This window comes from Sebastes fasciatus, chromosome 22 (genome assembly GCF_043250625.1).
Source record: "Sebastes fasciatus isolate fSebFas1 chromosome 22, fSebFas1.pri, whole genome shotgun sequence".
Taxonomy (NCBI): domain Eukaryota; kingdom Metazoa; phylum Chordata; class Actinopteri; order Perciformes; family Sebastidae; genus Sebastes; species Sebastes fasciatus.
In genome coordinates, this window is record NC_133816.1 from 18,415,947 (window position 1) to 18,437,716 (window position 21,770).

General features: G+C 40.5%; 4 protein-coding genes across 8 annotated transcripts in view; 3 read left to right on the forward strand and 1 right to left on the reverse strand.

Moving 5' to 3' along the window:
• Positions 1-729: 729 nt before the first annotated feature.
• On the forward strand, positions 730-4,727 carry LOC141760521 (putative G-protein coupled receptor 132). The gene is made up of 3 exons (XM_074623386.1): positions 730-1,080; positions 1,168-1,999; positions 3,880-4,727. Exons 2-3 carry the CDS (start codon positions 1,419-1,421, stop codon positions 4,301-4,303), a joined length of 1,005 nt encoding a protein of 334 aa, XP_074479487.1. The 5' UTR covers positions 730-1,080; positions 1,168-1,418; the 3' UTR covers positions 4,304-4,727.
• A 72-nt stretch (positions 4,728-4,799) lies between these two features.
• LOC141760518 (prostaglandin D2 receptor 2-like) overlaps positions 4,800-21,770 on the reverse strand; it is a 117,680-nt gene continuing 100,709 nt past the window's right edge. For 4 of the 5 annotated variants that reach the window (XM_074623381.1, XM_074623378.1, XM_074623383.1 and 1 more), the window contains one exon: positions 4,800-6,819. In XM_074623381.1, the coding sequence (XP_074479482.1) occupies positions 5,619-6,743 (1,125 nt within the window). In that variant the 5' untranslated portion in view covers positions 6,744-6,819 and the 3' untranslated portion in view covers positions 4,800-5,618. Of the gene's footprint in view, positions 6,820-8,581; positions 8,652-21,770 lie in introns of all 5 variants that reach the window. The other variant, XM_074623380.1, reaches the window with a different exon arrangement.
• Positions 12,348-17,804, forward strand: LOC141760801 (uncharacterized). The gene is made up of 6 exons (XM_074623876.1): positions 12,348-12,470; positions 12,610-12,933; positions 13,024-13,365; positions 13,455-13,586; positions 14,801-14,847; positions 14,950-17,804. The coding sequence occupies exons 1-6, from the start codon at positions 12,428-12,430 to the stop codon at positions 15,076-15,078; spliced, it is 1,017 nt and encodes a 338-aa protein (XP_074479977.1). The 5' UTR covers positions 12,348-12,427; the 3' UTR covers positions 15,079-17,804.
• LOC141760497 (signal-regulatory protein beta-2-like) lies at positions 18,959-21,720 on the forward strand. Its single transcript, XM_074623353.1, has 5 exons — positions 18,959-19,267; positions 19,381-20,085; positions 20,753-20,884; positions 20,972-21,015; positions 21,256-21,720. The coding sequence occupies exons 1-5, from the start codon at positions 19,225-19,227 to the stop codon at positions 21,379-21,381; spliced, it is 1,050 nt and encodes a 349-aa protein (XP_074479454.1). The 5' UTR covers positions 18,959-19,224; the 3' UTR covers positions 21,382-21,720.

Consider the following 21,770-nt stretch of genomic DNA (forward strand, 5'->3'; position numbering starts at 1 on the left):
CTATTGGGGTTCTAATAACCAAGTGCCTCCGATTGCCAGTGGTCAATGCCGACGAAGCTCATGTGGCAATGGCTTCATCCCAATCTTTCTATGTGCGTATAGTATGTACGACTCCCTATTCCATGACTAGATGAAATTCCAGCAGAAACCATCCTGCAGCCAGGCTGCTGCAGGCCCTACTGTACTTATCATGATGCCTCTCAACTGGGATCTTCTTCAGGGACACTGGAGGTGATTTAGTATCTATGCAGTGTATCTGTCTCTCCATGTCCAATGTAGTCTCTACAGGCCTACAGGGGGCATGGTGACCTTAATTCAGAGCTCTGGAGAGCACAGAGTGGTAGTAATGTCTCAGGGGACTAGTCGGTTTATTAGTAACAATCTTGGATTGTTCAATAACTCAGACATTGTTGACATTTTAAAGGAAACAAAGTGAGTGATTAGACCCTCCTCCCTTTGAAACCATGTGGTAAAAATACTGCCCAACACCCATTGTCTCAACAGACCCATTCTTCCCCAAAACAATTTCAATTGTGTACGATTTTTTTTTCTCCCAGTGGTCCGCGAGCAAAGTTCACCCTGGGTAAACCAAAATAAAACAAACTTCTCTATACAATAATGGAAAAACTAATCAAAATCTGCTAAATTCACAGTAAAAACAATATTAATGTGTGTTGAAAAGCATGTTTTAAAGACAGCATAGCAGAGGGGTTAATGTGTTTAATGGCACGTGGCCAACAGCCGACAATCTAAAGGGCATTAGTGGACACCCTACATCAGTTCCTTCCCCCACAGCTCCTGTCCACCTCAATCATCCTGTCTGCTACTGGAGCAAGAGAGCCGGAGACAGAGGGAAAGAGAGAGTATATGTTTTTGTTCTGGGGGAGAAAGGCGGGCTCCTGCTTCAGGATGTTGCCTTTAAAGCCAAAGAAGTGGGTTTCCTGTGGAGGAAACGATCACAGAATAGACGAGGCTTTGGTCGAGACACCGTGTTCCCAGCATTTCTTGAGCACAGGTCACCCAGCTGCAGAGCGGGAAGCAGACTTTTGTGGAACACAGTCGGACTCGCAGACTTGAGAGGTGAGTGGAAACGTCTTGGTTAGAGTTGTATGGTTTGCACCTGCTGATACTAAACCATCTAAGAATGCTCTTCTCTCTGCTTTGCAGGTCTCTCGATGGATCCTGGATGCTTTGGACACTGGTTGACTGACAGCACGTAAATCTGAGTTGGACCTTTTCCACAGGACAATGCATTTATAAATATTACGCAATGGAAAAATAAGTGGATGCATCAAACTGATAAGAGACTTTTGCTTTGTGTGAATGAATGGGTATAACTCATCATCCTGCAAGTATCGATCCATATCTGAGTAAGGTCACGTCTAGTTTCTCATGTCAGGCGCTTGACCAACAGAGACATGTCCAATGACAGCTGCAACCTCCCGTTGGACACGGACACGTTTGGCCTGACCTGTATCTATGGTCTGATCTTCTCTTTGGGTCTCCCCAGCAACCTGCTGTCTCTCTGGGGACTGTACCACCTGGGCCGCTCCGGTGGAGGAGGCTGCCAGCTGGTCTACATCCTCAACCTACTGCTGTCAGACCTCCTCCAGCTGCTCACCCTGCCACTGTGGATCCTCTATCTCCAAGGCGGGCACCGCTGGCCCTACGGCCAGCTAACGTGTGAGCTGGTGGGCTACGTGTTTTACGTAAACGTCTACGCCAGCGTCATGTTCCTGTGCCTGATAGCGCTGGACCGCTTCCTGGCCATTGTGTACCCGCTGAGCAGCCGCAGGGTGCGGACTGTTAGGGTGGCGGCGGTGTCCGGCGTTGCAGTTTGGACCCTAACTTTCCTGTTCTGCCTGAGCGGGCTGCTGCCGTCAGTGTTTGACTCTGACAGCCTGCTATGTCTGGAGCAGTACCCCGTCAGCCCCAAATACGCCCACTTCAAGATCACCACAGTGGCCCTGGGCTTCCTGCTGCCATGCTCCATACTCGGGTGAGTTAACACAAAGGTCCAAGTCCTGCATGTTGGGTTTCCAAAATTACAAATGAAAAAATTACTAATTTCTTTAATGCATTAAAGCAATCGATCTTTGGGCGGTTGTAGCGGGCTCAGTTTTAAAGCGAGAGTGAAGATATCACATGAAACTAGAAAGCCTAAAGAAACCATTGGTACCAATCATGTCATACTAGCTTGTCGCAAGAGATGTTAAATAACCCTCCAAACTTACTCTCAAATTTGCAGAGGAAAAAATGGCATGGCGACTTTCAGAGGGGTCCCTTGACCTCTGACCTCAAGATATGTGAATGAAAATGGGTTCTATGGGTACACACAAGTCTTTTGGGCAAGTCATAGTCAAGTCAGCACACTGACACACTGACAGCTGTTGTTGCTTGTTGGGCTGCAGTTGGCCATGTTATGATTTGAGCATATTTTTGATGCTAAATGTAGTACCTGTGAGGGTTTCTGGACAATATCTGTCATTGTTTTGTGTTGTTAATTGATTTCCATTAATAAATATATACATACATTTGCTTAAAACAAGCATATTTGTCCACTCCCATGTTGATAAGATTATTAAATACTTGACAAATCTCCCTTTAAGGTACATTTTGAACAGATAAAAATATAGATAAAGATAAAAATGTGTGATTAATCACGATTAAACATTTTAATCGATTGACAGCCCTAGTCTAATTAATTCAAGTTGTCAAATTTGTGCTACAGCAAAAGGGAAGCAGACTATTTACCAACCACAAATTGAAATAATCCCCAAAATCTTTTTGGAGATTATTGCAACAAACTAAAATGAAGGTTAAAACTGAAAAAAAAAAAAAAAAAAAAAAAAATTCAGGGAGCCCCTTGTGCCACTGAGCTAGTTTAAAGAGGACATATCATGCTCATACTTGTATTTGGGGTTTCTACTAGAACATGTTAGTTAGTTAGTTTTCCTCAGTCATCGCTCTTCACCACGGTTGAATTTCAGCCTACATGCATGTTTTCTCAGCTCAACATTGTTGAATCAGAGCAGCTAATATGGGTAGTGAGAGCAACAAGCTAGCTGACTGCGGAGTGCCGTCTCTCAGCGCACACAGACAGACTGTGTCCAAAGCTCAGTCTCCTTCCTCTGTGACACCCATGGGTGACACAGCGATCGGACGAGAGAGAGCGGAGAGAGGGAAAAAAAGTAAATGACAATAAAACCGTATTTTTGTAGATTACAGCACACTCTAATACACTGCAGAAGGATTTAGAACTTATTGAAATGATTATGTACCGAGGTGGGTCACACAGATACTGATATTGAAAAGATGCAGCTTTTTATATTGTAGACTGTTTTTTGAAACACTTTCTAAATTAAAAGGAACAATTTGAAAGTTTAAATGACAGTTGTCAGGGCATAAAACCAATGATCTGTTGATCTTTATGAATCAAGACTCCATAGTCTAACAACGCCATGTTTAAATCGAAAAATCAAGTCCATTCATGGCTTTAAAATCTAAAGTCAAATCGAATCGTGGATTTGGAGAATCCCGACACCCCTAGTAGGTATTATGCAAATGTTTTACTTGGTGACATCACCAAGTTACAGAAGAAAAGGCAGGACTTTAAGCAGGCATTTCAGGCAGTTGAGGAGCAGTGTTTCTGTGGGGGAGAGTAACTACCTTTGGCGTGGACTTTGTAACTTTGCAGACCTTTTACATTCACAATAAAATATATAAAACACTGAAGGAAAGAAAAAAGCACAAAAGCATACAAGTTCCTCTTTAACAAAAGAGAAATGGTGTAATGTCCTTAGGAGACATTATATAATTTAGTATAATGTGACGGCTGACAGGCTGAGTTCTCATGTGCAACTCTGCTTCCTCCCTTAGCTACACCTCAGCCCACATCGGGGTAACACTCCGACGATCTCCTTCCCTCTCCGACCACGAGCGGCGCAAAATCGTGGGCATCCTAGTCGTGATCACCGTCAACTTCATTGTCGTGTTTGGACCCTACCACCTCGTGGGCGGATACAGATTTGTGTCCTTGCTGCTGACTGACGAGCCGTGCGGGTTGGAGCGTTCCATTTTCCTCGTCTATCGCCTGTGCTACGGTCTGACCAGCCTCAACACCCTGCTGGATCCACTCTTCTACATCTTCCTGTGCCCTGACGCCCGGCTAGAGCTGCAGAGATCCCTGCCCTGTGTGGGAAGGGGGCAAAACGCCCGCAAAAAGATCGCCCTCAGCGCCAAAGCTTCCTCGGACAACCAGAGGGAGAGTGTATCTGGACATATTGATCTCCTAGCAATATAACTTGGATTTGACCACAGAGCTGGTATTTAGTCAAAGCAAGTGTGCCACCCAGTGGAAACGCATGTGTACAGTGTGTTTCAACTCTCACTGAATACATTCATCTTCCACTTCCACTAGCACACAGATCTCAAAGTGCAAAGACCTGAACTGTTGCTGACATAAACGCAACGCTATATAATTTAGTGCAAATATGTCAAATTCACTTTTTTTATATCAATATCCATAACCATTGTAGCCTTAAATGAAACATATACAACCCAAAGAAATACAATTCATCTGATTCATCTGTTTACTAGATCTGTTTTCTGACTAGTGTATGGAAATGTTCAGTCACACTTTTTTTTACCGTCATGTTTACGATTAAAAATTCATGTGTCATCACGTGTTTGCTGTCGGTAATTTTAAAGATAGAAAGGGTGTGAAGTAATGGGGGAAACACAGGCATGACTGTGAATGTCGTTGGGTGGCAAGTGTCATAAAAGTTTCAACACCAGAATACTTTCTCTTATGGTTTATTAATGTTTAGAAATGTCACAGCATTAAGACATATAGACATTACTGGAATGGAATGCAATAATGGACATTTAAGACATTTATTCTCTATTATAAGCAAAATGGGCGAATATATAAACATAACAAGAACATAATGTATCTTCAAAATGTTACTTGTGTCAGCTCCTGCAGCTACTGATAATATATAGTGAGTCATGTATGTGGACTTCAGAGTCCAAACTCTTTTTTTTTTTTTTTTTACAAAGCCATAAACGAGGTAGCAAAAAGCAATGTATGGGTCATTCCACAAAATATACCCATCAACCAAGCATCCAAGTCAAAAATAAGAAAATCATGCAAAATGTTGTATGTTGAATAAGAGTACACAGTGTAGAGTAATGTTGATTAAATCATTGAATGCTATTGGGAACAATGTATGCTACAGTGGTATCATAATTTATAAAATGCAAGCCAGTATAGCAGGGGGCATGGCTAGCTCAAACAAAACCCTGTCGCAAACAAAAAGAAAAGTAGAAAATAGAAAAGTCGAACATTGAGGAAGGATTGAATGATTTATAATCTAAAAACTCAGATGGTAAATTTAGCATAATGTACATTTCAACACCACTAATTCCATCAGTACAACAGTGCAGTGGATTTTCCTCTTCCATCTTTTGAAAAGGATTAAGTTTCCATCAATAAAATGTAATAATTCCTGCCCAAATTAAAAAGCCTACTCAAACAATGGTATTCGGGACGGCCCTAGACTGATGAGAGTGATAAAAGCTTGGCCGTTATTAGAAAATGTACCGTACGTTTTTGTTTAGCTCTGAGTCGGGTCAGCAAGACTTTTATCCTGCTCTCCTTTCAGATACAAGATTGTAACAGAATCCTTCCGCTTCTCAGTCTCGTTGGTGCTGAAAGAGGGGCGAGCGGTGCTGCGGCGTCGGGACAGCTCTGCCAGATCCTCAGCCAGAACGCTCTCCATCACCGCACCCACAGAATGTCTTATCTTCTTGCACAGGTCAGGGCAGCTGAACACGTACAGAACGGGGTTAAGGACGCTGTTGAGGAAGCCGATGGTTGCTGAGATTGGGAGGGCCTTGCGTGCAAATTCATGCGCTGGAAGCCCACTGGGAGCCATCACCTCTATGATGAAGAACAAGTGGTACGGGGCCCAGCAGAGTATGAAGCTCACCACCACGGCCACTACGAGCCGAACGAAACGGAAGGGTCGTCGGCAGCCTCTGCGAGCCAAGCTGTTATTCACGGCGGCATAGCTGAGGATGATGATCAGTAGAGGGATCAGGAAGGATACGAAGAGCTTCAAGAAGGCCAACGCCTCCTTGCGTTGCTTACATAAAGCTTCCCGGTCGAAGGGTTCAGCGGGGAGGAGTTGAGCATAATTGTAGTAACAGTGGATCTTGCCGTCAGGTGCGGTTATGGTGTCACGGAATATGAAGTAGGGGATAGTGAAGACCACAGCCAAGGCCCAAATCCCGCCACATATCCTCCCAACTAGCCTGACGTTCCTGTAGTTCTGGGCCCAGACAGGTCTCAGCACCACCAGGCAGCGGTCAATAGAAATGGCCGCCAGCAGGAAGCCACTGACAAACATGTTGAGAAAGAAGATGGAGGAATGGATGCGGCAGAAGGTCGTGCCCAAGGTCCAGGTGTTTCCGCGGGCCATGTAGAGGGTGAAGAAGGGCAGGGAAGAGGTGGCCAGCAGGTCAGAGAACGCCAGGTTCAGGATCCAGATGCTGATGACGGAGCGACGGACATGGAAGCCCACTACTCCGAGGATGAGGAGGTTTTCTATGATGCCGATCGAAGAGAACAAGCCGTGGAGGGAAATGGTGAACATAGTCAAAGAACTCATCTTGTCAGTTTGGTTTGATGGGTGATAAATGCTGATATTTGCCCTCGGGGTGACAGGACCGTACACCATCTTGGAGGGGGAACGTCTTGATGTCGTACTGAGCTGATGTCCTTTAACTTAGCCTTTTGCTTCACACTGCTGCGATCTACAACAGAGATTAGAACATGTAAAACAAAACAGACAATTCAGGGCTCAGAAGGAGGTTTTAGCTTATTTTTCTCTATGGCCATTGAGTCTCCCCTTTACAGAAATACCCACTTTATGATAATCACATGCAGTTTTGGGGCAAGTCATAGTCAAGTCAGCACACTGACACACTGACAGCTGTTGTTGCCTGTTGGGCTGCAGTTTGCCATGTTATGATTTGAGCATATTTTCTATGCTAAATGCAGTACCTGTCATAGTTTTGTGTTGTTAATTGATTTCCAGTAATAAATATATACATACATTTGCATAAAGCAGCATATTTGCCCACTCCCATGTTGATAAGAGTATTAAATACTTGACAAATCTCCCTTTAAGGTTAATTTTGAACCGATAAAAAAACTGAGATTACTTTTAACTATGGACAATCATGCGATTAATCGTGATTAAATATTTTAATCGATTGACAACCCCAATTTTAATCCTTTGTACAACCTTTAAAATTAATACTTTAAAAATCTTTAAAAGCTATATGTAATGGTGAATAAACTATTTATCAAGGCTTCACAGATCAGTAATAAGCATTTAATTAGAAAAACTTTTGGGTCGTCAGGTTGTGAAAAATCTCCGTCCAGCCAAAGGGATTTTTCGCAACCTGGAAATCCAAATGTTGATCTTCTTGGCTTTAAGGCATTAATAAGTAATTCATTAACAACTAAAAAACAACAGCATTAGTTACAACAAATTTTCCCGAGGAAAGAGGGCACCAACATTAGGTCCATCAGTTTATGACACCCCAAAAAACACCTTATTGCTAAAACCAAACTACCTCCAGTCAAGTAAAGTCAAGACTAAAGCAAATGCTCGATGCAACCAAACTATAAATAAAACATAGGCTATATGATTGGACACAAGTTAGCTCACGTTTAGACACCATTACTATCTTTCCGATGTGGTCAGCCTGCAATATGATAATGAGATGAAACAAGCGCCACAATGTCTCCCATTAACCTTATTGTACAATACGTGAATTAATAGACAGCTGTCCAAAATGCAGCGAGCAGACCTTGAGACAATTGTGTTTCATTGTAAAACTCCAATTTACTTGTTATACTGTATGTGAACCTTACGTTAAAGAACAACATTTTGGTCTGTTTCAAAGCTGCTGAAAGAGGAATTTATCTTTCTGTTTGCAGACTTTGCGGTGCCCGTGTGTCTTTGCAGTCTTATCTTTCACGTTGACCACATCCTCTCTATAATTCTGTTTGTGTAACGGTTAGCCCAACATTACAAGCAACTTGCTAAGTATCTCTGCATGTTAATAAGTTTTAACATACAGTAATAAACTCAAACGCTCAATAATTTCTGAATAAAATTTTTTGATAAGTATAATGCATGTGGCTTATATTTAAATGCTTGAACTGGAAATGCGCTCAGGACGAAAACCTGAGGCGTTCACATTTGAAATAAAAAGTGTAAAACTGAAAACAACTCAAAGTGAAAGCAAAGAAACACACACAAATAGAATTTTAAGTCTTGCGTTATATTTTAAAATTGACCTTTTGCTAAAAAAAAGAAATAATCAAATGACGTTTCACCTATTTCCGATGCATTCATTTGATTTGTAATATGCAAAAAAGTGGATTTATCTGTCTCATTGCAAGATTCTACCTTGTGAAAACAATGGCCTCTCTCTTAACCACGGCGCTAACCCCCTTGTGCAAAGCACTCACACTTTATCCACGCAAAAAAAAATCACTCACCTGTTCCTCCGTCTCCGGCAGGTCTGAAGAGATCTGTCATGTTAACGTATGGCACGGTACCCAGCACTAGCTTCGTAGGCGTGTACATGCAGAAATAGGAAGTCACAAACCACAAAAGGAACCTAAACTTGTTAGGGGATGTAGAGCTGAAGTGTGCAATCAACACGATATGACTCAACCTCTAAGAATCAGACCCTTGATATTAATAAAGTGTGCTTGGTCAACTGGTTTGTGAAAAGCAACTGCGGGAGGAAATGAATAATTGAAAGAGCTTCATGTACTATGATTGGAGTTGATAACAATGTCTAAATGCACAAAGATATTTATGGGTTATTATTTCATAAACATTTCATTTCCTGTTAGTCTAATCTGTTGATCTAAAACTTTTTTTTGAATGTTCTACTTTAGTTTTTGCTGAGCACATGTTGTTGGCATCATACAAGTGTCTGATGACATTTCACTAAAATCACTTCAATGACAGCAGTAGGAACATCAAAGGATGCCAATATGAACAGAACACACTGACCTGGATATGCTGAAATAACAGGAAGACAATTGTGACCATGCAGCATATATTGAAGATAAAAAATGTAGTTGTTTCAGTTAATCGGTTTAACTCAAACTCGAACTTGGCTCCAACAGGAAAAAGACGGAGAAATTCAAATAATAAGTGCTAGAAAATACTCTTCTTTATGAAGTGGAAACTTCACTCCCTGGACCACCAAATTACACTCAAATATAAAATGTTGGTAAACAGGTTGAGTTGGTTGAGTTGAACCGCCATTATGTGTTACTGTGTGACTTTGGTGATTTAAAAGGTTAGTTCGGATTCACCAAAGTCACACAATAACACAGACAAACTAACCGATCGAGGCAGCGGTAGACCAGCAACTCCTGTGTGCTGTGAGGTCAAATGATTGTTTTTGTCAATGGAGTCTGGTGGCTTTGAAGACAGCATAGATAACGGCTTCAGTTCCCCGTCAGGAAGGGCTGTCTGACGGCAAGGTAAAGCGGTGAAAATATTCTAAATATAGCCTACACTTAAACTAATGTTGATTTACCTCAACATTGCTGGTACTTCTGTCTGTTTCTCCAAACAGGGGGCGTGCTGACCGTCGTCGACTAGGGGTGTCATGATCCTCCAAATCCACGATTTGATTTGACTTTCGATTTTAAGGTCACTAATCGATTTGATTTAAACATGTCATTGTTAGAGTATGGAGTCTTGATTCGTAAAGATCAGCAGATCATTGGTTTTAGGCCCTGACAACTGTCATTTACACTTCCAAATTGTTCTTTAAAAAGAGAACTGAACTCCTTTTTTATTTAGAAAGTGTTTCAAAATTTAGACTACAACAGTCTACAATATAAAAAGCTGCATCTTTTCAATATCAGTATCTGTGTGACCCACCTCAGTACAGAATCATTGCAAAAACAAAACAGAAATCCTTCTGCAGTGTATTACAAGTGTGCTATCTGTGCTCATCTACAGTCGTCCGTCTATCTGTTATCTGTGCTAATCTACACTCGTCTGTCTGTCGGGCTTGTTTCTCTCTGCACAGAGCTGAGAGACGGCACTCGGCAATCCGCTAACTTGTAGCTCTCACTACCCATATCAGGTGCTCTGACTCAACAATGATGAGCTGATAAAAAATTGCATGTAGGCTTATATTCAACCGTGGTGTTGTTCTGTCTGGAGATGCAGTTACTTAATGTTAAACCAAGTAAGAGTAGAAGAGCAATGCTAGCTAACTAACTAACTAACTAACTAACGCTAGGCTAATTCATGTAATGTAAATGTCACAGATATACATGAAGTGTTACTGTATTGCACTGTACAGAAAATACAGTCTATTACAATTACTTCCTGTAAGTCTCTCTCCGAAATTGGCCTCCATTGTTGTGCACACCAAAGAGCAAACCTGAAACCTATTTATCAGGTTCAAGCTCTGACTTCTAAGTGATATACTTGGTTACAGGTGTTTTCACAGGTGCATTCTGGGTGCAGGGGATTGATAATTGAGTGTGGTGTTTCATTGTCAGTGTTTAGCAAACAACACACGCAGGCTTTTACAGTTATTTTTACAATTCCTAACAAGAGTTTACCTATACATGAGATACTTCTTCTAAACTCTTAACACAGCAACACACCATCACACAATAAGCCTGTTCAAAACGATGTTTTGTTCATTAAATATCAACTCTACATTTCAAAATGCAAAGTTCTCTACATACACTATGTCAAAACACGGCAAACGTGACTCATTGTCAAATCAGTTCTTTAAAAACACTCGCACGTTTTCTACCCAAGAGGAACATGACCGTGACTTTCAAAATACTAACAGCTGATGACATTACAAAAACTGCATTCATTTTCAGGTTTCAGTTCTATCTGCGTAAAATAGACAACATGAAATCCATTGTTTTTTACTGTAATGGTATGGTCCGCAACAGACGGATGTTGTGCTAATCGTGTTTAGAGTAATAGTGCCAAATGTACCAGTCTTTGTGTCTTGTCAATTGCAAAAAAAGACTATAATAGCTTACTTTGCATTTTGTAAGTGCAAGATTTAGTTAAGAAGGTGCTTCACTCCTGTAAGCACCATAAGAGAAAACACAATGTGTTTTAATAACACTAAAGACCTTAAGAAAAGAGAAAGCAAGCTGAGCAGAAGTTACCAAACACAGGAGCGAGCGAGCGAGGCTGTCTCATGGTGACACATGAGAGGGCATGTGCTAATTCCTCTTTTACATCAGTACCAAACGTTTGTGTAAATGCTACCTGCTGTGAGGATGTAAATGTCCGTGATGTGTCAGCACAGAGCAAATACAACCCTCAGGTTTGATGGTGTTGTGTTCTAGGTTTACACTGACACCTGCTGACTCTCTGGGGCGTTGACACATTTAGTTTTCTCAAAACGTTTTCTGGCAGTACCTCGTTGTGAGAAGCCATCAAAGCTTTAAGTTTCTCTTATTCTGTGTTGACGTAATACAAACGATGTCACCATGACTACAGGACAGACTTATAAACAATGTTCATACAGTGATTAAGCAAAAGATAAAGCGACATGCACTTACTTCTGCTTTTTGTCTCACTGTTAGATAGATATAGACAGTATGTCTGCATGTAATACTCAGACAGTGACAGGGCAAACAATCATGCAATCTCTGTTGATTTTGTAATGTTTAAACTTGCAACTCATTCACTTGCAGTTCAGTCACATGCCAAAACCACCAAACTGTTTGTCCTTGACACTAAAGAGCAAAATAATAGAGTAAAAATCACTTTCCTTAGCAAATATGAAATACTTGGAATATGACACGAATACAAATAATCAATACATCCATCCAAGCAGGGTCTGAAATGAGCTTTTTCTGCTGCCTGCCTTTCACATCTCTGCGCTAAATGAAGAAATCACATTTTATATCTGACATCTCATTCTGTAAAAAGGATGCCGTGTTGTTGGCGCCCCCTTCAGACAAATTAGTATAATGTTTAAATAAAGGAAGACAGTTATGTGAAGCATCATTTGCATGCATGAAAGCATGCAGACTATTAGTGCACACAAGACTGGTACACTTGTCTAAACCCGCAAAAACAATGTTCAGTCAAAAGCAGCAGAGGATGTTCTAGAAAGATTTTGGGTTAGTTATAGGGTCAACAGGCCAATCATCAAAGCTGCTGGAAAATCAGAGCTTCTCACTTCCTTCAGTAGGGGTGTTACCAGCCACAAAATCTGCACCACCTGGGTCACGCACAGACATTTTTCCGTTGACGGTGTTGCTTTTGTCGTCGACCCCTTTCACTGAAACCGCCATCACACTGGCAGAGTCTGAACAACGGAGATGTTCAAGTTTTACGTGCTCATGTTTCCCATCTTTAGAGCCTGTAAGTCAGTGCCAACAGTATTTTCTATGCTGAAGACGGTGCGATTCCAAAGCCTGCCAAGAGATTTTTTAAACTTTTAACATTTGTAAAGGGATATTTGCATTCACTGGTCATTAATGTATCTCTATTTGTGTTTCAGATGGCGCTCTGCTCTACGCTAACCCCGGACAAAATGTGATTTTACCGTGTTTCTACGCCTCTGACACCAAATATCTGTGTTGGTACAAGCAGGTTGCAGGGGAGCATCCTCAAATAATAACCTCTTTCTACAAACATTCACGAGACAAGAGCATCTTCCACAACCAGTTTAAAGACAACAAACGCTTTTCAGTTCATACTGGATTGGGGTACTACCATTTGAACATCTCTAATGTCCAGGACTCGGATTCAGCTATGTACTACTGTGGACATACCAGTATTACAGTCAGTGAATTTGATAATGGAACATTTTTGGTTTTAAAAGGTATTTTGTTTTGGATTTTTTACATACAAAACTATTCTCCACATTTGATTTTCCATTTTATAACCCTTTCTGAACATGTTTATTTCTCAGAGTCCAGTCGCAAGTCTTTCCTCCAGCAGCCGGCGTCCGACTCGGTGCAGCCAGGAGGCTCTGTGACACTGAACTGCACAGTGCACACTGGAACCAGTGACACAGAACACAGCGTTTACTGGTTTAAAAAGGAGGATTCAAGAAACTCACACTTGGGAATCATGTACGTCCACACACACAGGAGCAGTCAGTGTGTACGGAGCCTGGAGTCTCCTGCACAGAGCTGTGTGTACAGTCTATCGAAGAGGAATGTGAACCAGTCGGATGCTGGGACGTACTACTGTGCTGTGGCTTCATGTGGAGAGATACTGTTTGGGAATGGAACACGACTGGAGGTTGGAGGTGAGCAGCAATATTTAAAAAAAACAACTAAATTAAAGCCACTTCTTTTTCTTCTTTTTGCACATCTACATTGCTTTTTGTTTTCACAGGGAAACAGGATGACATTTTCCCTCTTTGGATGCAATGCGTGCTTGCAGCTCTCCTCGTGTCTGTTATCTTGAACATCATCCTAATCGGTATCCTCTGCAAAATGTCCAGAAGAAAACATCTACATTCTGGAGGTACAATTAATTTATAATTACCAGAGAAGAAGTCTGACATTCTGTCTGTTGTTTTGATGAAAACACGAGGAAAGATTCACACTAATTTCACTATTGTAGCCACGCAGATAGTTTTGATTTTATCTGACTCTTGTCTCCGCCTGGAATCTTATTTTTTGCCTTTGCTAGCATTTAAAAAAAAAAAAAGGGCTGACAAAGTTAACATGATAATAAAGCGTTAACGCAAATAAGTTTTAACGCCGCAAATTTCTTTAAATTTTTTTTAGCATTAACGCAACTTGCGAGTTTTAGGTTGTAGCGGGCTTAGTTTTAAAGCTAGAGTGAAGATACTGGCATCATATGAAACTAGAAAACCTAAGGAATTAAATATTTTATTTGATTGACAGCCCTTAAAAACATTTATTTAAAGTAGGGCTGTCTATTCATTAAAATATTTAATCACGATTAATCTCAAATTAATCACACATTTTTTTATCTTTTCAAAATGTACCTTAAAGGGAGATTTGTCAAGTATTTAATACTCTTATCAACATGGGAGTGAACAAATATGCTGCTTTATGCAAATGTATGTATATATTTATTATTGGAAATCAATTAACAATACAAGATAATGACAAATATTGTCCAGAAACCCTCACAGGTACTGCATTTACCCCGTTGAAAATGGCCATGCCAGTTTTCGCCTCGCCATAATTTAGCTGAAGTTTGGAGTTCTTTAGCCTCCTTATTTGGTACCAATGGATTCATTAGGTTTTTCTAGTTTCATATGATACCAGTATCTTCACTCTAGCTTTAAAACTGAGCCCGCTACAACCTAAAATTCACAAGTTGCGTGAATGCATTTAAGATATTAGTGGTGCAAAAATTAATTTGCGTTAATGCATTATTATTGGGTAAACTTTGACAGCAGCCTTAATTTAAAGGGGATATGTTGTGCTGATTTGGGGTTTCTACTAGAACATGTTTACATGCTTTAATGTTCATAAAAACACTTTATTTTTTCTCATACTGCCTGTCTGAATATACCTGTATTCACCCTCTGTCTGAACGCTCCATTTTAGCGCCTGTATCTTTAAGACCTCCTCCTGAAAAAGCCCAGTCTGCTCTGATTGGCTTGCAAAAAAAAAAAAATGATGCATCTTTGCAAAGGTAGTTCTCAAGTGTGACAAATGACTGGAAGGCAATGACTATAAAATCAGATGCTTTCATTATAGGGCCGCACGTCCACTCGAGTGTCCCAGAATACACCGCTAACAGTCAGGTAAGCTCACAAAATGTTCCCATCTTTTGGTTTATAGACACATTGCATATCTAACAAGTTTAGCATCTGGTAATAATAACTTAGCTTTCTTATTTCCTACAGAATGAGGAATCTGAAGCTTTGCAGTACGTAGCTCTGGACTTCAAAAAGAAGCAAGGCAAGGGCAGGAGACAGAGGAGCACAGAGGAGGGGACGATTTACTCTGGAGTTAGACTGTCAGTCCTGAAGTGACCAAAGTTTCTCCACCTCCCACTAACTCCTGTAATTTCAATTATTATTATATTAACTTCCAGCAACACTGGATCCTACATTTCACATAATGCAATTCTGCTGACATTGTCAGGGTTCGTTTTTCAGACTTTAGAAAGCTCCAGAGTCACAGGAGCCCATTTCCAAGTAGCTCTCTCCTGAAACTAAACTTCATACGTGAACTCGGTGGGGTGCTCCTTTAAATTCAGCCTCAGGCCTCGCTTCTATTCAGTAAGCTGTGTGCAGTTGAGCTCTCTGTCGGTAGGGAGCAGCAGTCCACCTACAGTCACATGTTTTACCTTTTTAAAATGATCAACACATTTTGTGAACAGACCACAGAGGCGGAGCATTTGAACATTTCAAAGACACTTGTGAGGTGTGTCCTGTTCGTTTCGAGGTAATGTTGTGGTCGACTGACATACAGTAAATATCTCGCCTCTGCCCCATTTTCAGAGACCTGGCGCACTGCCAGTATCATGACAGCAACATGTTACATCATTATGTTATCAGAAATGCTCAGTTTTATGGTTTCCAGCAGATGAGTTGGTTAAAATATACATTTATTTTGAAATTGTGGATTTTCAACTTTCCTCACTGAGTAGTTCAGCTTTTAATCATCTCAACTATGTATTATTATCATTTTTAATATTAAATATGTTCACTATGACAAATGTGTTTTTCCCATTCCTCCTCATCCTAAATCCAGTTGAGAACTACGTACATATCAAAGGTTGAGTGTTTTGTTCAACTTTTGACTTGTTCCTCTCAAACACTCATAAAGACAGTGATGTCTTTTCAAGTCCTGCAGCCGACTGACTTATAAGAAAAGAAAAAAACCTCTCGCTTCTGAGTTCCCGCTCTGGTCAAGGTCGCTCGCATTGAGTTCAACTCAAGTGGTTTTGTCGCCCTCCCCCCCCCCCCTGCCCTCCCGCCTTGACAGGATGTCTATGTGGTCTTATTTGTGATGCTGTTTGTTTGTTCCAGTCGCTTCACAATAACGCCTCCGCTTTTTCACTCCTCAATCTCATGCATATAGTAAAACTAAATAAATAAACTTATATGCAAATTAGCAGGTTAAAAGACAATAATGTCCCACTTCATATAAACAAAAATGTAGTAATTAAAAGGCATCAATGCAGCTGACTTGAAGCTGTGAGGAAGAAGGAGGAGTAGGAGGAGTGGGAGGAGGAGGAGGAGGAGCATTATGACAAGGTTATTCGGGGTCGAACATTGCTTTCTCTTCACTGAAACCGCATGTTTTTTTTATTCTAGCTAAAGCTTGTTTCTGTTTTTGAGACTTATTAAAGTTGTAAATAGTAAAATGCAGAAATGTGTTTTTTGTGTTTGTGCAAAACTACAGAGGAAGTACTGTACATCCACCTCTAACTGACCTGATTTACTTCTTTATTCCAAAGAAATCCAGTATTGCCACACAATGCATCTGCTGCCCAAGATGGTGCTCTGGTAGCCACACGGAGTAGTGGTAGTCACAGTGTTTCTGACCTATTTTCAACAGTTATGACAAACAAATTGATTACAGCATGCATAAATATTGACCCCTATAATGTCGAGTGTCTACGTTTTGGTGCAAAACAAGCATCAAGATACTAGATAAGATCATTTGGTATGAAGAGTGGAAATTGTGAAAATGAGATTAGATTGAAGCAGATGCTATTAACACTCAGGCGTCAGTAGCCAGCAATACTATTTACTAGGGCTGGGACGATAGATCTATCTACCGATTCAATACTATCATGATACTTGGGTGCCGATTCAATATGTATTGCTATATTTAAGTATTGCGATTTTACAACTTTTTTAACACAAGACCATGGGAAAAAGTTGAATCATACACTTCTAGGGACTTTTACTTTGGAGAGTATCTACATTGATAAAGTAAAAATATTTGATTTTCAGCATGTATGTATGTATGTATTTAGCCTCCTTCGTGACAAGATAGTATGACATAGTTGGTACCAATGGATTCCATTCATATGCTCAACCTGACAAAAACACAGTAAGCAATTTTTCTCCTTTTTCTATTCAATACATATGTTATTTAAGTAAAGGCTTTTAACATGCAGCACTTCTTCCTCTTTTCGTCGTCCGCCAAATGGTCTGACTCACATTCTCTTGAAACAAGAAAAGGGAGGATCTATTTTCCATTTTAGCTTTGACTCGTTTGAGAAACAGCGAGACATTAGGGCCGTCCCACCGTCGCTTTGCAAGACGCAGGAAGGGTGGGTTAAAGTGAGAGGAGTGTTGGTCAGTAGTGCCTCGTCTCTACCGAGTCAACAACCGTACAGCTTTCACCACAGCGAATGAACAGAATGAACATGCAGACCACAAACATCAAAAGACACATTTGAGTCACACGCAGTAGCCTGCTTCTGCTTCGTAAAGTCTATTGCATGAGTTGACAGTGCTGTTACTTCTATGTAGTGGCGTATTATGGTAGGCTTTGTGTATTGTGTGATGTGCATTATATTGTATTTCCGTATTTGTATTGTATTACGGTGTTATGATACTGAAAGCTGTATATTTTAATGACAAAGTACAGCATTACTGGGGACAGTAGCTATAAACTCTGCAGCACATCGGTTTCCTGCTCTGTGTTGGAACTATGTTAAATAGCATTGTTCCTATCAAATTGAATAAATTCAATTCAATGTATGTATGTTAAGAAATAGAGTAAAGTGTTATGTTCACTATGGTGGATTATGTGTTTTCTGAGGATTGCAAGTTGATTGTACCATACTGAAATGAAGTGAAACTAACAGCTGTGTGGGCAGTAACAATACATCGGTCACTCTAAAATGGTATGCTCCAGGAAATGGCTATAAAAGTTTGATTTGTAGTAGGCATAAGACATATTTTTATCACTTTATCCCATGTTATAGTGGTAAAACCAGCTTCCTCAGTGTGACTGACAAAATATAAGTTACAGTAACAATGGCTGTGTCCGAAATCACTCACTACTCACTATATAGTGAGTTCGCCGTTTTGTAGTGCTGTCTGAATTATTATACCTTTATATAGTGGACTCAAAGTATCCCACAATGCATCATGAAAAGTAGTGGTCACTATCCAAGAACTATATACCATCATGCATTGCGCTGAAGGAAAAATGGCAGACGAACGAGAGGAAATTGAGACAATTAGTGGACAGAAATTGCTGCAGCCATTGCAATCCCCAACGAGTATGCTATATATAGCTAGCTAACCATTGTCCCAAACGGAGCTACTTGCAAACTAACGTTAGCTACTGGAATGTTTGCTATTAGCCTACGAGCTAACCATACATTTCAGCTGAAGATTGCTGGCTTCAATCATATAAATCTGGCTGCAGTACTCGCGCCCTCTTTTTCGCTCATACATACATACACGTGTGTATTGATTTATATGATTGAAGCTATCAATCTTCAGCGGAAACATACAGTTAGCTCGTAGGTTAATGGCAAACATTCCAGTAGCTAGCGTTTGCTTGCAAGTATCTCCATTCGGAGCAGTGGTTAGTTATAGCTATAGCATACTTACTAGGGATTTTGAGGATTTTGCAGCAATTTCTGTACACTTTTTTCTCCAGTTTCTATTCTTGTAAATTTCCACCTGGAACAGGATGTGACATCATCTCAAAAGGAATCTAATTGTAGTAAATAGTGAGCCTGCAAAATCACCTGTCTTTGCAAAATGTTAAAGTCTGTGACTAAATCTCTGTGACTTAAGAGACATTGCCTTTAGATGTGAGAGGGTGTCAAACTTGCATCATGACTGAAGAATACAGCAAGTTTTTCCAGAATGAAAAAAGTCCCTTCTAAGCACTGTGCATGTTGTGGAGAAAAAACACTGACATACACCGACCTCTACGCCTCCATTCAAAATAATTTCCTTTTCATGGTATACAAACATTTCACACTTACTGTCTAACAAGGATGCAACCAAAGAGACTCAATCAACCCCAATTACACCTCTGGTCACCTGATCAGATTCATCTTTTGCAAAAGGACAAATCGCAAGTCTCACTGTAAACCAAACCAGTCAGCTTAGCCAATCACAAACTGCCTTCGTCTCCTATAAGAGTTGGGTGCGTCCGTCGACAGAAAGGATACACACTGCAGAGCTTCAGGGATGATGCCACTTTGCGTTTTTGTTGTGCTTCTCAGTCAAATCTGTGAGTATTTTACACCCTTTTACATTATTTCTATGTGCATGAATATCATTTTGAGTGGGGGAGGGATGTGGTTTTAAAAGCATAATACAATTTGATGCATTTCTCTTATGCAGGTCAGGTGCCAGCTGTTAACAAGACCTCAGGTATAACTCAGGATAGTGGGCTCAAAACCGCTAAAGTTGGGGAGACTGTGACTTTGAAATGCTTTTGTGGGGATGATGGTACAACTTTCCTCTCTTGGTACCAGCAAAGCTTGGGAGGCAAACCTCTCATCATATCAAATCGGCTGAAGTACAACACACAAGGGTCCATCTCCCCCATGTATGAAGAGAGGTTTCAAGTCCTGGCACAAGGAGATCAAAAATGCATCAACCATCTCATAATCAAAGATCTCCGCCTGTCGGATTCAGCAACATATTACTGTGGGATTTTAGAATTCAACGCAATTGAATTTGGACAGGGAGCTTTCCTTCATGTCAAAACATCACAGTCCGAAATCCACGCTGTCGTTCATCAGCCGGCGTTGGAGCTACTTCGGCCGGGAGACTCTGTGAATTTGAGCTGCACAGTGTACTCTGAACCGTGTGCGGGGGAGCAGAGCCTCTACTGGTTCAGACATGGTGCGGCTCAGCCGGCAATTGTGTACCACAGTGCGGGACAGTGCAAAAATCTCTCCACTGAAGAGCCTCACTTGAGAAACTGCACTTCAAGCCTCGCTTTAAAGTCCGTGAGCTCCCCTGATGCAGGGATGTACTACTGTGCTCTGGCCTCCTGCGGGGAGATTATGTTTGGAAGTGGAACGAGAGTGGAGATTGTGGGTAGGTGATAAAATCTGATGCACATGGTAGTTAAAAAATAGCCATTAAATTAACCATGTTTATGTATATTAGGGCTGTCAATTGATTAAAATATTTAATCTCGATTAATCGTATGATTGTTCATAGTTACTCGCGATTAATTGCACATTTTGTATCTGTTCTAAATGTACCTTAAAGGGAGATTTGTCAAGTATTTAATACTCTTATCAACATGGGAGTTGGCAAATATGCTGCTTTATGCAAATGTATGTATATATTTTCTTATTGTCTGTAAAGGGGAGACTTGTGGGTACCTATAGAACCCATTTTCATTCACATATCTTGAGGTCAGAGGTCAAGGGACCCCTTTAAAAATTACCATGCCAGTTTTTCCTCGCCAAAATGTAGCATAACTATGGAGTGTTATTTAGCCTCTTTTGCGACCAGCTAGTATGTGATGGTTGGTACCAATGGATTAGATTTTGTAGTTTCATATGATGCCAGTATCTTCACTTTAGCTTTAAAACTGAGCCCGCCACAACTTAAAAATCACTAGTTGCGTTAATGCGTTAAAGAAATAGTAGCGTTAAAATGAATTTGCGTTAACTTTGACAGCCCTAATGTATATCAATCAATATAAATATATAGAAGGGATTTGATATAATGTTTTCTCTCGCCTGCATGTTAGGAGGTTCTACTAAAGTCCCCCCTCTCCTGGTGTATTGCCTGATTGTGGCTTTGGCAGTATCCATTATCGTGCTCCTTGTCTTGGCTTTCATCATGTACAAGTTGAAAAAAAAGTTATGCTCTGACTGCAAAGGTAAGACTTTCAGAATAAAAGTATTTAAAAAAAAAAATTCTGTATTGACCCAGCTTGATCATTCTTGTGTCATTCATTGATTTTCAGGAACTGTTTCTCATCTCGCATGTTCTGCAGCTTCTGATGTCATGGTAGGTGAAATAACTGTATCATAAAAGTCATTGTGCGTTTCTGCAAGCGTGATACGAGGTATTTACGAAACCTTTTTTTGGGTTCAGAAACGTCAACATTTAACGTGTCCGTGGTTTGCAGAAACGTAAAGTGCCCAATTTTGTTTCTGGCGACTGGCTTGACATTTTATTAACAGCTATTATATCTATATACATCTATATTTCTCACATAATTTGCCATTGCTATTTTGTCATTACCAGAGCCAAGATGCAGACGGCCTCCATTATGCTGCTCTGAATGTGAACAGAACCAGCGAGCGTCATACTCAAGAGGACAACGTGGAGAGCGTTTGTGTATACTCTAGAGTAAAGACCAGGAAAGAGTGAAGTGGGACTTTACCTTCTCAACATATTATCTCACTTTCCTGTCAATCACTTGCAAGAAAACAACACTTTATCTGACTTAATGTACAATATAAAATAAAATATTTTCATCTGCAATATGTTTAATGTAAAATATGTTCCAAGAGTGTGCCACAGTCATATGTAGGGTTGTTAACGGTCAAGGTCAAGGGAACCCTTTGAAAATGGACATGCCAGTTTTTCCTTGCCAAACTTTTAATGTAACTTTGGAGCGTTATTTAAGCAAGAAGCTAGTATGACATGTTTGGTATCAATGGATCCCTTAGGTTCTAGGTTCAATCTTCACTTTAGCTTTAAAACTGAGGCGTGTCGTTAAAATTAATTTGTGTTAACACATTATTATCTACAACTCC